Source organism: Maniola hyperantus, chromosome 5, assembly GCF_902806685.2.
Source record: "Maniola hyperantus chromosome 5, iAphHyp1.2, whole genome shotgun sequence".
Lineage (NCBI taxonomy): Eukaryota > Metazoa > Arthropoda > Insecta > Lepidoptera > Nymphalidae > Maniola > Maniola hyperantus.
In genome coordinates, this window is record NC_048540.1 from 10,842,608 (window position 1) to 10,858,139 (window position 15,532).

At 37.2% G+C, this 15,532-nt stretch overlaps 2 protein-coding genes across 16 annotated transcripts in view; both read left to right on the forward strand.

Annotated features, from left to right (window-relative positions):
• heph (polypyrimidine tract-binding protein 1 heph) overlaps window positions 1-15,532 on the forward strand; it is a 554,552-nt gene that overhangs the window by 528,615 nt on the left and 10,405 nt on the right. For 12 of the 15 annotated variants that reach the window (XM_069498752.1, XM_069498753.1, XM_069498751.1 and 9 more), the window contains one exon: window positions 14,033-14,246. In XM_069498752.1, coding sequence (XP_069354853.1) covers window positions 14,033-14,246 — 214 coding nt within the window. The remainder of the gene's footprint in view (window positions 1-14,032; window positions 14,247-15,532) is intronic. The other 3 variants (XM_034968311.2, XM_034968312.2, XM_069498760.1) reach the window with 1 other exon arrangement.
• Window positions 9,477-11,715, forward strand: LOC117982040 (uncharacterized). Its single transcript, XM_034968315.2, has 2 exons — window positions 9,477-9,967; window positions 10,838-11,715. The coding sequence occupies exons 1-2, from the start codon at window positions 9,672-9,674 to the stop codon at window positions 11,700-11,702; spliced, it is 1,161 nt and encodes a 386-aa protein (XP_034824206.1). The 5' UTR covers window positions 9,477-9,671; the 3' UTR covers window positions 11,703-11,715.

The following is a 15,532-nucleotide window of genomic DNA, read 5'->3' on the forward strand; positions in this document are numbered from 1 at the left end:
TCTGTAGCAAACATCAAAATCGGTTAAACTGTTTGGCTGTGATAATATAGCATACAGAGAGACAGACAGACACACTTTTGCATTAATAATATTAATTCAATTCAATAGTTTTTGAAGCGACAAATCTCTCGAAATCATTTCGAAGTAAAGGTTTTGTTGTACCCACATGCAAAATTTGAAGTTTTTGGACGCAGTGGCTTAGATGTTGATATGTTAATCACTCATTCAACCGCCTTTGTCAAATTGGAGGTATTCCCAATCTGCACTCACCAAATGCGGTCTCCACTCCGGAACGCGTTTGCCCTAGTCGCAAGGATATCAGCCGTTCGAAAATCTTATGTACTTGCCTGCCCACTGTAATTTCTTCTGGGCTATGTCGGTTCCTTTGGTTCTTTTATGGATTAAATTATGAATTAACTTGAATTTAAATTCATGCTGTCATGATCTTGTCTGTTAAAAATCAACGTCGAAAGTGTGGAGTTTAAAATCGCTTTGTGAACCATATCGAAACAGGGATTTTCCGTCAACACGTTTTCAGACAATGTATGACTGTCGAAATGTGATACATACATATTTTAGGGATTCTTTGATAAATTGTCCACTTTATGTTTGTCCAAATATATACCAGTACGTGCTTCTATTTTCCTTAAAGAGAAAAACGGCATTAGTATTTTGTATTGAGAATAATAGAATCGATATCATCGTGCTAACATACGTATGAAAACCGGCTTTGTTTAAGCTAAAGTAACAGAGTGCATCTTAGTTTGTTAGCTCGTAAATCTTTTCTAGTATATTATGCAAGGTCGAATTTATGAGTAACTGTTTTGTTTCGATTTAAAAATGCATTTTGCATGACAATGGCTTCTAACCGGAGCTTTTCTTTCCACACGGGGACGCATTTAAATACTATTTTCTTTAACATGTTACACCTTTTTTTAAAGATTCAGGGTAGAATTAGGTAGGGGTAAAGCGAAAAGCTGACAGAGGGTTAAAGTTTGTGTAGTCCACGCGAATAAAGTCACAGGTATAAGCTATTAATTAAGTACTGGTTTTCAAGTACTAAACTAAAGTAAGGGAACATATTTGTTTTAATATACGTAGATGACACTGCACTTTATTACCATTAAAAACTCTTCATAACTATGTATGTACTTTCTTCTTTTAAAAATTTTAATATATAAAAGGAATAGGTGACTGACTGACTGATTGACTGATCTATCAACGCACAGCTCAAACTACTGGACGGATCGAGCTAAAATTTGTCATTCGGATAGCTATTATGATGCAGGCATCCGCTAAGGATTTTTAAAAATCGACCCCTAAGGGGGTGGATTTTTGAAATAGGAAGGGAATAGGAAATAGGAGTTTGAAATTTGTGTAGTCCACGCGGACAAAGTCGCGAGCATAGTTTAAAAATAAAACTGATCGATATCTCAAGTAAATATCACTAGTAACATTTATGATGTTTTATTAGCGCTAACAAATTTATTAGTAAGCAAGACTAGTTGCACTTAAGGTCTACGCTGAGCAATAATAATAGGTACTCGTAGCTCGCAACGATTCACGCTTCGCCGAGCTCGCAATGCTCAGACACCATTAAAAACCAGTTGAGTTCTCATCTCTAGCATTTAATAATCAAATCATATTTATTTTAAGATTTAACTTAGCAAAAGATGATCAGGACATCGATGTGAGGGCTTGCTTGTACGAGCGAACCTGGACGATCACTTACACAGGTTTGACCGAGTAACCTGTGGTGGAGCGGGGAATTAAAAAATCTGGTTCTATAGGTTAAATTGCTCCTCCTTTTTACACATGTATCCTGTAGAGCCATGCGCAGAAGTTAGTATCCATCGCTTTCTTTATAATAATGCTTTCAAGGTACTGATGGAGCTGCCATATTTCTCTAGCGCAAGGAAATTTTGTGATTCCAAAGTAGAGTATTTTTTTTAATTCATGCGCCATAGATGCGCCTTATTACTTAAAAATTAATTTATTAATTATTAATTAATTATTAAATAAAAATTCCTTATTTTACAAAATATCTTTAAAATAGATGAAGTCGTACGTAGGCAAAGACTAGTTTTTTAATATTTTGAGCTATCTTTCAAGAGATTGATCAGACTCTATCGACGAAAGCAAAGATCGGGTCTCACTTAATATTGCACGTCCCGTTGTCGCCCTCCCTACTGTTTAGATACCTACGACTTGTGTCAACAGCGTTCAAGCTGCACTCTGCATCGCCTTGTTACGTGTCAAACATTGTTTAACGGTTGTTTTGTTAGTGTTCACCGGTTTGCTCAATGTAATCTTTGTTCTTAATCGCTTGCTCTTGGCACACTGGTAGCGGTTAGAGCACAAGCTTTCCTCTCCTTCCTTCCTTTGCTCTCCAGCTGCAACTGTGCTATACTGCTATACGACTTCCCCATACGGTATTTGACAACTAGTCAAATCAGTAACTTTTTATCAAATGTCAAAACGCGCGCTTAGTATGCGAGATTCTATGAAATGTGACGTCACAATCATTTGACGTGCTTTTTTTAGTTTAATCGATAATTAAAAATGGTTATTACACTTAAAATCAACAAACGACGTGGATTTTACGTATTTTGGAAGACCCTCTATTTAATAATCACTGAGAAATAATTTATTTTTGATGTAGTCAAATACCCAATTCTATTAGTGTCATAGCCAGGGCATTCATTTTCCCAGTATAACCTACCTTTTAAATGTACAAACTTTGTAGCGTATCCTAGAGTTGAGTTATGAGGGTGCAATGATTTGTTTCCGGTGAAAAGTGATCTTCAAATAACCATTAGGTTATTTCAAGCTACGGTATATTAATTATATTATAGTCTGGTCAATATTGGCGTTCCCAACATTCGTACTAATTTTTACTTCAAAAATTGATACAAATGTTGGGAACGCCAATATGGACTGGACTGTATATAATTTATATCCCGTAGTTTGAGATAAGCTTTATTCGTATTTCTTATTCATCATCTTAATCGGTTGGCATCCATTGCTGGACATATTATGTAGGTATCTTAAAGGTACTTCCACACTCTACGGTCTTGTGCTCCGTTTTCTCCAGGTATTCCTTGCGACTCGTTTTTTCATTCAGTCTGTCAACACTGCGCTTTCAGGTGCTGCTCACGATTTCAGTAACTTCAGGCCCCAACTATTACGTTTTTCTGATTTGAAATGTCTCGCTCAACTTTAGTTTTAATTTTTGTTTTACGTAGGTATTTTATAGAAAGTACCTACATAAATGAGGTTGAATGCAACCGCCGCGTTGTTATAAACCAATAATTGGGGCTATCCTGCCCACTATTACATTTTTAACGTCCCGCCAACAGCGTGCCTGAATTATATATGATGTACTTCAAATAACGCCGCGTTTACAAGCGTTGCAGGTAAAACAATGCCATTATGTTGTGAACAAACAATACCAGTACTCATAGACAATGCCAATTCACGCTTTCAGTAACAAAAGTCGTCGGTTTCATTATTCATGATGTCACAATATAGTTCAACGTCAGTAGGGCTAATCACTAATATTGGGTTACGGTGGGGGATGGTATCTATTAAGGAGCGGTTTTTGAGCAATGATGGCACCGATCTTTGTTTGTTTGTCAGCCACAATTAGGTTTACCGGTGGGTATTAATTACATTGTCTAATGGAATGGAAACAGTTTGCATTAAAACGAGACAGGGTGTCGTAAAAGCCTGCCCACTGAATTTTGTTTTGTCATAACTTACTTCTGTTGTGAATTTTTATGGGTACACGATTATTTTGTAATATTCGAATTTATTTTGGAAACAGACGAACAGAAAATATTTTAATATTGTATTATGTCTAATAGGCATTGAATATTGAAATTTTTATTCAATTCCATTATCATCGATACAGAAAATACACAAAATAATAATAAATATACGTCACGGTGCAATCTCATTTCCGTTGATTGAAGTTTTGAATGACCTCCGTTCATTCAATTAAAAGATAAACAGATTGAACGGGCTATATGGAGCTATAATTATTTTGCTCGGTCTTTAACATTTTAAAATATATTTATCAATAACAGATCATTACGGATCTAAAATATACTTGATGATAATCTTTTGTAGACTTTGGTAAGGTATTTATTATTATTTTCTACTTTGGCAAAGCATTGAAAGACACGAAAAAGTATGTTCAAACTTTTTTTTAACTTTATGTATATTATATAATATAAGCCTGTCGATGGCATTTTTAAATCAAGAAAGTAAAAAGCATTTGATTTGAAATAAATAAACTCAATTTCTATTTTTTTTTGCATAATCAACAATCGTCATTTCACTTAATAGTTAAATGTACTTAAGGTACACCTATTTGATACAAAAAATCTTATCCGTTACTTTTTTTGCGTATTAAATAAAATTATATCACTTAATAGTGAAAAGCACTTAAGGTTTTAGTTACATAAATTTACTCAGTCTTTTATTTTATATTTTAATACATTTGAATGTATTTTTTATTTCAGCATCAAAGTAGTAAATGTAATCATTGTTTATTATTTGAAATCTAGACAATAGGTATATAATTTGTTCTATTATTTTCTAAGTGAAAGCACTCTTTGCCCAGTAGGTATTTATTTCGTGCAAACTCGGCGACCGGCGTCCCAGTAAGTGGTCTCTATCCGTGGCTAATCGAGCGAGTGCTTGCCCGCCTAGTACAATCAATTATTTTGTACATCCCAAACTTAAGTACCTACTTAAATATTATTTTTTAAGGGTAGGTGCTCTTGAAGAAAGTTTCCTCATTATATTTATCGAATTTTATTCTCCCTGCGCGTCATATTGCTCATTGCCGTGACCTCTTTCCAGTTATCACATAATAGTAGGAGTTTTCTTGGCATAATAAAACGATGGGTTTTCAAATCCTTTCACATACAACCAAACTAAGAGAACGCGACTCTTAGGTTTTTTTTTATAGTTCTTTTGTCAGATGCTAGTATAACAGGAATCGACGGATTAAAGTGTTCTCCGAGGCAAGGAGGAAGCGAAACGGTCAAATTCGGATTTCAAAAGTCGGCCACCCAACCGGTTACCTACATGGGTCAACGTTGCTTAATAATCGATTGATATGCGTTGTCAAAACCAGGCCACGCGTCCCTCGAGTCTTAATCGTTTGCCTAAAGATGTCTGCTCGTATTTTGAAGATTTAGGTACTTAAACTCTGACTAGTTTTATTCGAATAGACTTTATCAAAGCCAGTGATACACTATACACAAGTATATACTTTAAAACATCACTGGTACCGGGGCTACAAAAGTATATTCACATACCACGGTTCCAAAATAATTTTATTTATTTAATTGGCTGTCACCATAAAATAAACTATCTACTCGTATTAGTCATTTGTTTTATGGTTAAAGCACTCAGTAGGGTTTGTATTGGGTAAACTCGGGGTCGGGCGGTCCCGTAACACGATTTGTGGCAAATTCATTCACGCCCAATAGAATCAATTATACTCCCGGTTCGTGTACGGGAACGTTAAAAGTGATTTTCGACTAAAAGATTTGATTACATAAGTAATATTGTTTTGAAATCATAAATATAAATGTATGATGGCTAAACTCACGTGTATGTCGTAGTATTGATTAGTTTACCGGTGTTTAGAACCCGGCGGGGTATTTTTCAATGGGCCTCTGCTGGCGACGCGGCGACAAGAAGGCTGCGAGCTGCGCGGGCTGCGACACGAAGACACACTGCGAGGGGTTAAGGTTGAAGGGAGGTGGCTGCAGATCGTCACCCGACGGTTCCTTAAGTCGCTGTGCACCGTCACCGTAGTCCAGGCATGCGGAACCAATGGTGTCCTGTTCCAAGCATGATAGCGTTGTCTTAGCGTTAAAAAGCCATTTCCACGCTGAGGACTGCATCCATTCATTGTAACGATTATATTTATACGATAGTTTATACGCTAAAATTGTTGTTCTTTTATAGTTGAAAATAAGACTGCCGGTCGAAGAATAAAATAGAGCTACTGCCTGTAGGCAACTAAATACTCTAGAAAATTGCATTGCTAACTTGCTAAGCTCATTGGGAGTTACGCGAATCACCACTAGGGGACTACAGCGTAAATCTTTTAAGAGTCTCTTAAAACGAGCAATAAATAAGTCTCGAACATTTTCTGTAATTTTTCCTTCGAACAAAAGCCCCGAATGCATTCTGCCGTTGACGTAATCCTTGCACCGGCAAGAGAAGCAATCTGAGCGATGTTGGCTCTTATAAATATTAAACGTTGCGAGCTCGGGACCTCAACAAAAACGTTTATCTGGTCTCCGTGGAAAAACCGCCAGAATTAGCAACAGGGGGTGGATTAAGGCGGACCGCATTTAATCCTTCTCTAAGACGGCTTTGCTTAAACGAGTTCTAACGAGCTAAAGATAAAACAATTACCGGGGACGTGATTAAGAGATACGGGGGACACTTGTTACGTCTTACAATGATTCTGTCTCGCAGCCCTGACGGCCGGCCTCGTCGCCGTTTTTAAGTCTTATTTACCCCTTTGCGAAACATCTAAAGTTAAGTCAACCCGATTAATTTCCTTAAAAGGCTGTTAATTGCCTGCGTAAATAAAGCTACGCTCTATTTTTCTTTACGTCACATTTTCATTTTGTCCAATTATTTTAACAAAAAAGATACTAGAACAAATCCCTATACAAATAAATAAAATTGAAGACTGTGGTAGGAGATTTACTTTAAAATTTATACATAGATAATTAATCTAAACGCGAACGATAAATACGGTCAAAATTCGGTCTTTATATTATACAGGTACCTATATGTACGTTACAAACCATACTGTGAAAGTATGTATCTGCTAGGTTTTACGGGTCTTCTGGTTAACCGATTTTGACGTTTGCTACATAGATAGCTTACATCCCGGGAACGGACATAATAGTATTTATCCCGGAAATTCCAAAAGCTTATTTTTAAAACCTAAATCTACGTGGACGTTGTCGCAGATATCATCTTTGTGATACAGAAATAGCTTGCATCCTGGAGATGGACATAAGCTAGTGTTTATCCCGGAAAATCAAAGAGTTTCCTCGGAATTTTTAAAAAACCTATATCGTCGCGGACATCATCTAGTGTAGTTTCATATCCTATCACAAAAGCAGACTACACTCGATTGCAATGGCATGATAAAATTAAATGAGGATAGATGTTTTTTTTGGAATGCCAAAAAGTCTTTTGTTACTGTAAAAATAAAAACAACAAAGGATCACGTACCTGTAGTCTGCGACAAGTTGAGAGAGCAATCGGGATATGAGGCGGGGGGACGCCCCGCACACCCGCACGTCACCCGCGCTCGCCCGCACCGGATTAGCGCAGGGGTTGTGCGGGTGTGTGCGGCGTTCCCTCCCAGATTGTCATTTCAACCTGTCTCGTACTAAGTGTAGGTGTACATACGTATTTGCAACGGACGATAGCTTTTGAAATCGATATAAATTTTTAGTACTACTAACTAACTAGGAACATCAATCAATTAGCCTGTTTGCGTCCACTTCTGGTCATAGGCCTTCCCGAGAGCACACCACCATTCATGGTCCTTCGATTTCCTCATCCACTCACTTCCTGCTACTTTAAGATCGTCTGGTACGCGGTCTCTATTTCAGAACACGACCTCAGCGGTCCTCGGTTCTGAGACAGGCCTGCCCATTGCCACTTCAGCTTACTAATTCGTTGAGCTACGTCAGTTATTTCGGTTCTCCTACGACTGTCATCATCATGATGAACCCATCGTTGGCTCACTACTGAGTATGATTCTCCTCTCAGAACGAGATGAGTTTGGTCATATTCAAGTCAAGTGCGGATTAGCAAAACTTATCTGATAGTAGATCCAAGAATCTCCAAACACTATTTTTGAAGCACTTCGTTAGCACCGGTTGTCTACAACTTACTATGTGCTATGTGTACTTTTTGTATAACTAACAATTTTTGTGTAAATGTTTTTATAGTAACTAAATTCTTATATTTTTAAGCACAGTAGGTACATGTTCGTGTAGGCGTCATGTTCATTAGTTCCACGATGGAATAAGTTAAAATGTATGCAAATTACACCAGATGAAGTATCGTTTGGCTCATCGTACTCGTAAAGTACCTACTTCGAGGTACGACACAATTTTGTCAAAGCGAAAAAATATGTCAACGCTCTACAATGTAGGATGTCTAGAGAAGATACGGAACTTTTTTTAATAGGTAGGTATACTGTAGAACCTTAAAGTCTAAAGGGCTTAGAGCAAAAAATGTATATTTAAGGAATAAAAAACCAGTCAAGTGCGAGTCGGACTCGCACAATCGTACAAGATATCACTGCAATTAAAAAAAATTGCATAGCGGCCATTTTGAAAGCCGTTTGCATATTTCGGGTACAGAGCCCTAAATAAATAAAAATTGTGAAAATAAGTTTAGGTAGCTACGGCTGGCCTAGGTTAATTCGCTTCATAAAATAATCAAAGGGGTATGGGTTTTTAATAAAAACTGCCATACCCCTTCCAGGTTAGCCCGCTATCATCTTAGACTGCATCATCACTTACCACCAGGTGAGATTGCAGTCAAGGGCTAACTTGTATCTGAATAAAAAAAAAATAAAAAAAAATCACGTATTTTATGATTTTTCTCAGCTGAGTCAGGTGATTTTCAAAGGTCATTTTATGCGAAGGACTTTGCGAGAATTTTCCTATTTTATACTATAACACATTTTTATAATACCTCAATGTTAGTTTAACCCGCTATTAGCCTTCAACGTAATTAATCATTGGACATTAAATGACTTTAGCCACCCATGACGCAAATTTATTCATAATTAATAATAAAGCTTTTTATAAATCCCGGAGCAAAAGTGTTGACTTAGATGAGGTGCTTCGAGCCTTCGTCCCCTTTTTCTACCTACGTGCATATTTTATTGTATTACTAATCATCTATTAGGTATCTTAATTTCTTCCACAGATTATGTTAATTACTTTTTTTTTAATGAATGAAAAGTAGAAAGTTTTGTGATTCTATCTACCTAAATCCATACTTAATGTTATAAATGCGCAAGTGTGTCTGTCTGTCTGTCTGCTAGCCTTTCACAGCCCATCCGGCCAACCGATTTTGACGAAATTTGGTACAGAGATAGCTTGAATACCTCAGGGAAGGACATAGGCTACTTTTTATCCCGGAAAATCATAAATTTCCCACGGGATTTTAATACCTAAATCCACGCGGACGAAGTCGCGGGCATAATCTAGTTTTAATTAATTTTCTGGTTTATCATTAATTTTTAATAAATAATTCCGTTTTATTTCACTTTTCGCAGACATCAGAATTGTAAAGTATTTATTTGAAGGTTTTTACGTTTGCAGGAGGCGCGGTGGTTACGCACTTCGCAAAATTCAATTTCGCGAAAATCAACTTGAGGCGTGACGGTCTACAAAACTAAAGGCTTTGTCAGACAGGATGCGTATTTTAGCGCTGCGTAGTAGCGTTATAGCGTCCCGTTTTAACGTCGCGCGAGGCTTCGTCAAACAGAACGCTTTAGCGCGCGTTAGGGCACTGACTCGACGACACCGCGCCGCCATTTCGCCATTCGCCAAAGCGTAGTGCAGATCGATAGCAGTGTGAAGAGTTTGTTCGTTATGGAGATGTCGAGTGATTCAGATGTGGAAGAATTATTACTTTTATATGCTTTATCACGGTCACAGAGAAAAAGAGTATGGGTGCACGACATCAATCAAAAGAGAAAGAATTTAGGAGAGTATCATCGTTTGTGTCGTGAGCTTGCATCACATGAAGATCGTTTTTTTACATACTTTCGTATGTCTCAAGATTTATTCGAAGAACTACATGAACTGCTCATCCCAAAAATAAGCAAATGTACCACAAACTGGAGGACACCTATTTCTACAAGAGAAAGACTTGTAATCTGTCTAAGGTAAGAAATATTTATTTTTTTAAATACATGTTCATTGCGTTATTATTATGAAAATCAATCAAAATCAGCTGAGTTGTAATCAGAAGTCGATGCTCCAAAATTAGTTACATGTAGAATATCGATTTCGCGTAGTGGTTGACGTAGCTGCTCAGGCTGTTGCAGGTATGATGAAGTACTGTTAGATAAATCTATAACAGCTACTGGGGATGAATCTTCGGGAACAGAATTGGGTACTGCATAGCAGACGGAGTCTTCGGTACTAATAATGGAATAGTGTGGTGAATTCAATATCTGGACGTTTTCTTGCAGTTCCTCTGTTTCTATGCTTGCAAATAACTTGGCTAGTTCTACTTTGGCTTTTATCTGTTTGTCTTTGGAAAAACTTTTAAATGTTTGGGCATAACTTTGGAATAGGTGATCTATGGCATCATACTCTTGTTTTTTCTTATTTTGAAGAAAATTTATAACTTTATCCATTTCGCTGTCAGTTTTTTTAATTTTCTTAGCTCGTGAACTATTTGTGTCATTTGTTTGGGGCGTCTCTAGCGGAGGTGTTTCTGGCGGGGGTGCGCTTTGTGTTCTTGGTGGAGGTGTCTGTGGTGGAGGCGTCTCTGGAGATTGAGTTTCTATAGCTGACGATGTTTCTGGTGTAGGTTCTCGAATATTTGAAGTTCTTTCTCGATCTGTCAGAGTTGAGTCAAGGAACTGTAACTGGGAAGCCCAAGGCCATTTTGTAAATTTTTTTGCAGCTTGTCCTGTAGTACCTGCAACCTCTTTTTTGTATCTCATATAATTGTCCCTCAAGCTCTTCCATTTTTTTTTAGCTACTTCACCTATAAAATAAACATAAATTGTATTATTTTGTTTCAGGTACTTAGCTACGGGTGATTCACATCAGACCATAGCCTTCTCCTTCCGAGTAGGTCGTTCAACAGTCGGTGGTATTGTAAAAGAAGTCTGTACAGAAATCTGGAATACATTACAACCAGAATATATGCCATCGCCTACTGAAGAGACATGGAAACAATCAGAGAAGGGTTATAGGGAAACCTGGAACTTCCCGAATTGTGTCGGTAGTATTGATGGGAAACATGTCTCTATAAAGTGTCCCCAAAATAGTGGATCAGAATATTTTTGCTACAAGAAGTTTTTTTCTGTAGTTCTTCTTGCTATAGTCGATCCATGTTACAAATTCACCGTCATAGATGTCGGTAGTTACGGGCGGCAAAGTGATAGTGGTATATTCGAGAACTCAATATTTTATCGGCAATATATCCACGGAAAATCTCTGCTGCCAGATAAACCTCTTCCAGGCACCGAGGAGCCCGTACCTCATGTACTTATCGGCGACGAAGGTTTTGCTTTAAAAACATATTTGATGCGTCCATTCCCAAGAGCCTTAGCCACACAAGACGAAAGAAAAACAAATTTTAATAAAAGACTTTGCAGGGCACGTCGGGTGGTTGAAAATACATTCGGAATATTAGCACAAAAATGGCGCATTTTTTTACGACCTATTGACTGTGATGTGGACACATCAATTGATATTATTAAAGCTGCATGTTGTTTACATAATTACTTGCGAACAAAACAAGGTACAGCGATATTAACTCCGGAGTCGGAAGACGAAAACGCACCTATGCGTGCTTTAATAACTCATCGTCCAACAAATAGAAGATCAACGACTGCAGCATTCGAAACTCGTGAACAATTTGTGTCTTATTTTAATCAATAAACGAATTTTTTTACTTACCAGTTTCATTAATTTCTTTTCCGATTTGTGCCCACAATTTTGCCTTCATTGATATATCTTTATATGAACTATCCTTCGTATTATATAAGCATGGATATTTTCTAACCAATTCTATCAAATTTTCGATCATTATGCAGTATTTTATTATTATTTTACGCCTATTCACTCCGACGCTAAAATAAAATTTGTAAAAAAATACAACACCCGACGTTAAAAGCGTCCTAACGCCGCGACAGAGCGTTGCGTACTGCTAGCGCCGGCGCTCTGTTTGACGGTATTGTACGATGGTAGTACAACACATCTTAGCGTCATAGCGCGGCGTCAAGTTAACGCTCTGACGCGCGCTAAGTACGCGTCCTGTCTGACAAAGCCTTAATTACGTATCGAAGCGATCTTCTTCACGCTTTCTTACGTGCTTTTCGTATTTCCATATAAGCTGAGGTATAAACGAGCCAATCTATTCACGTCTACACATCAGGGGTTCGCATTTGCATATAGAGCAGAAATTTATTAAATCTACAGCCAATATTCCAGCTTTCCGACATTGAACTCTTACTTATTCATTGCGTCTCTGAAATTTTTATTGGATTGTAAAAAGGTATTCAAATTTAACTTCATTTATAGGAAGTACGAGCGTGGTTTAATCAACGATTTAAGAGGGCTCTTCGTAACGATCGATTGTGTTTTTTATTGCTTTGCTATGTATGGGTAGATCGCGATCTTCTAAATTAAACAGGAAATGAAAGGAGGCTCGGTTCATTTGCCCACGTGTAAATTGTTAGTACAAAGTTGCTTTTATCCGTATAATTGAAATATGAAATATTTATTACATGAGCACCAGTTTTACGCTTTATGTTAAATTGCTTAATTAGTTTAGAATTTTCCATGTAATTCTCGAAGAATTTCTCATGGTTTCCCTTTTTAAAAGAAAACAGTGATGTTAATTGGTTTAATTAATAATACCGCGGTAGACACGGGGCCGCGGGCATCGGCAAGTTGGTGGTATTAATGAAACTGCTTCAGGGAAGGCCACGGGCGCAATTGTTGAAATGTATTACCAGAGTCCGGAACCGACAGGGCCGCGTTTCAAAAGAATGTTCTTAGGAGGGATAAATAGTTAAAAATTAAAGTCTATTTGCGGCAAGCAAACTGCTCACGAGCAATCCCCGTAGTAACATTTATCTTTTCTAAATTAGATAGTGGAAGGTCCCCCGCGAATTGGTTGTCTACCTGTAAGAAGCAAATTGATTTAACCATGTTGAATAAGAGATAAAGTGGTTCCTATGAATAAAAACCTGGGTTTCTTTTATAAAACATTTTTATATTATGCTCGCTTTGTGTCTGTGAAAGTTTGAAAGGCATAACGTTCACAGGAATGGGTTGAGTGCTGTTGCATTTTAATTAATTCTCTTTCCTATCACGATGCGGTGTTATCAGGCTCCCGCAGGCGACGTCGACAAACAAATAGGTAGCAGGCAGCAGCGCAGGAAAGTAACGATTTTGACACCGTCATAGTTTTTCTCCTGCACTATCCCGTATATTTTATTACTAGTAACACTGCTGTTTTAAGAGTTCTATTACTAATCGAGTATAATATCTACATGTGGTATGACTAGTGTTTCGCCGTAAGCATAGATGGTGTTTAAAAGTTTATGCATTTTTTTGTTATTTCGATAAAGTAATTGATATTTAAATTTATATTTTATACCATAATTAAATTTATATTTCATACCAAAATTACAGTGGTTGCCGTTTTTAAGATAGACTGCTATATAAATAAGTCTAAAACTTTTTCTTATTTGCTCCGCAAAAATAACAATTAGTACTAGAAAAAGGTACTATAATATCTTTGTAACGAAACGCAAAACCCACAGGAAAGATTACCCAGCTCTATATTTGAACTATAAAGCGTAGACGTTATCATGAAAATCACTATACCCACATAATAAATGCGAAAGTGTGTTTGTGTGTTGGTTTTTCCTACAATCATGTCACAGCGGAGCAACGATCGACGATCACCTGTAGAGTAACATTTTATCCCGGACAATCAAGGATTTCCCACGGGATTTTTAATAACCTAAATCCACTTGGACGAAGTCGCGGGCATCAGCTAGTATATAATAAGTAGATAAATTCTCCTTTATTTGGGTGAAAAAGCGACACTGTTCCTACAAATATATCATACAGTAACGAAACCATATTTGATATAATAATGTATTATGACCACTTATAAATAATTATTGTAAGGGCTGGTTCTGATGGTTAAATTATTTATTTAATTCAAAATTAACGGATTATATTATTGTCAACAGGCACTGGACGGGCAGAACATTTACAACGGGTGCTGCACACTGCGCATCGACTACTCAAAGATGACTTGCCTCAACGTTAAATACAACAACGACAAATCCCGGGACTACACCAACCCGACGCTGCCGTCCGGCGACGGCGACGCGCACCAGCTGTTGACCAGTGAGTTGATGCCTCTGCGGGCCCGCCTCGCCCTGGCCCTCGCTTCCAGGATGAGTTAGTCTTATACTACCCGACACCTGGACGCTTTTTACACAACTCTTCGATTCACCTATATATACTCTTTTTAGTTCTACTACAGTGTAGCGAAGATACAGTACAGAACGATAACGTATAAATAAATATAAACATAAACTTTTTATTTAGGAATCAAAATCTTTTTTAAGGACCTTTCATCCCGTCTTGCGGAATCCACTGGGGACCGGAGGGCTGGCAGTTACCTCGGTCAGCATATTAGTCTGGCCATTCAACGAGGTAACGCTGCCAGCGTTCTGGGCACCCTGCCTCGTTGCGGTGGTTTAGATGATATTTTCGATCTGTAATTTTTACGTTCATATTATAATTAAAAATAAATAATAAATTTTGGAATCAAAATTATGTTCAAAGCAACGAATGAGCACAATGATCCTACATAACTATAAACTGTGTTGCCTCTTGTATCTCCATCGTATGGAATGACTTTCCACCTCCCGTGTATAATTTAAGTAAGTGGAGAGTAAATATGTAAGTATTTTTAAGATATACGAGTTCCAACTCAGATCTCATTGTTTGTTTCAATTTTCCACAAATAAAAATAATAAATCTTCAAGTTAATAGTGAATAGGCATCCTCTTGGCAGGCTCTATGGCTGCATATTTGATTGCAGCCAAGCGCTAGTCTATATAAAGAAAAAATTGATTAATTTGCACGATCCCACATAATGATTTGTGGAACACGAACTTTAGTGCGCTATTGGCCTCGCAAGCCCAAACCTTTGCTCTGCAAGTATGTTTGTTTTTGAATTGTATGCTCGCTAGGCTGTGGTTCTCTAAATCTCTAAGTAGAAAGTATTTATTGATAGCTATTATTTTTCCAACAACATCTATGGTGAATTAGATATTTTAAGTACCTATTTAGTAATTTAAATTTGCATGTGTAAATGCAAAATGTTGCGTAGTATTGAATATTCCGTCTACCATAATAACAAAAGAGCATAGTTTACAATCTAAATAAGCACGCATACTACCCCTCTTGTCTTGTTTATTATTCATAATCAATTCTAAATGTTTCCACAGTGACTAATAACTTATCATAAATCCCTATTGCACCGTAGAGGGTTGTAATATATGAGGATTATTCCTGTAAAGCCTATTTGTTGCTTTTGTTATACTATTGCTATATATTTTGGGGTTCTCGCAAAAAGAGGTGATATCTAACATGTTTGGTGTGGTTTTCCCGAACGAGCTCTTATATTCTTCTTGACTAAATCATTGGAATAGATGGAAAATTTTAATTTTATTACA

Coding starts and splice junctions, on each gene's coding strand:
- LOC117982040 (XM_034968315.2), top strand. CDS start 9,672: ATGGAGATGTCGAGTGATTCAGATGTGGAAGAATTATTACTTTTATAT. Junction 9,968..10,837: donor AGACTTGTAATCTGTCTAAG/GTAAGAAATATT, acceptor ATTTTGTTTCAG/GTACTTAGCTACGGGTGATT.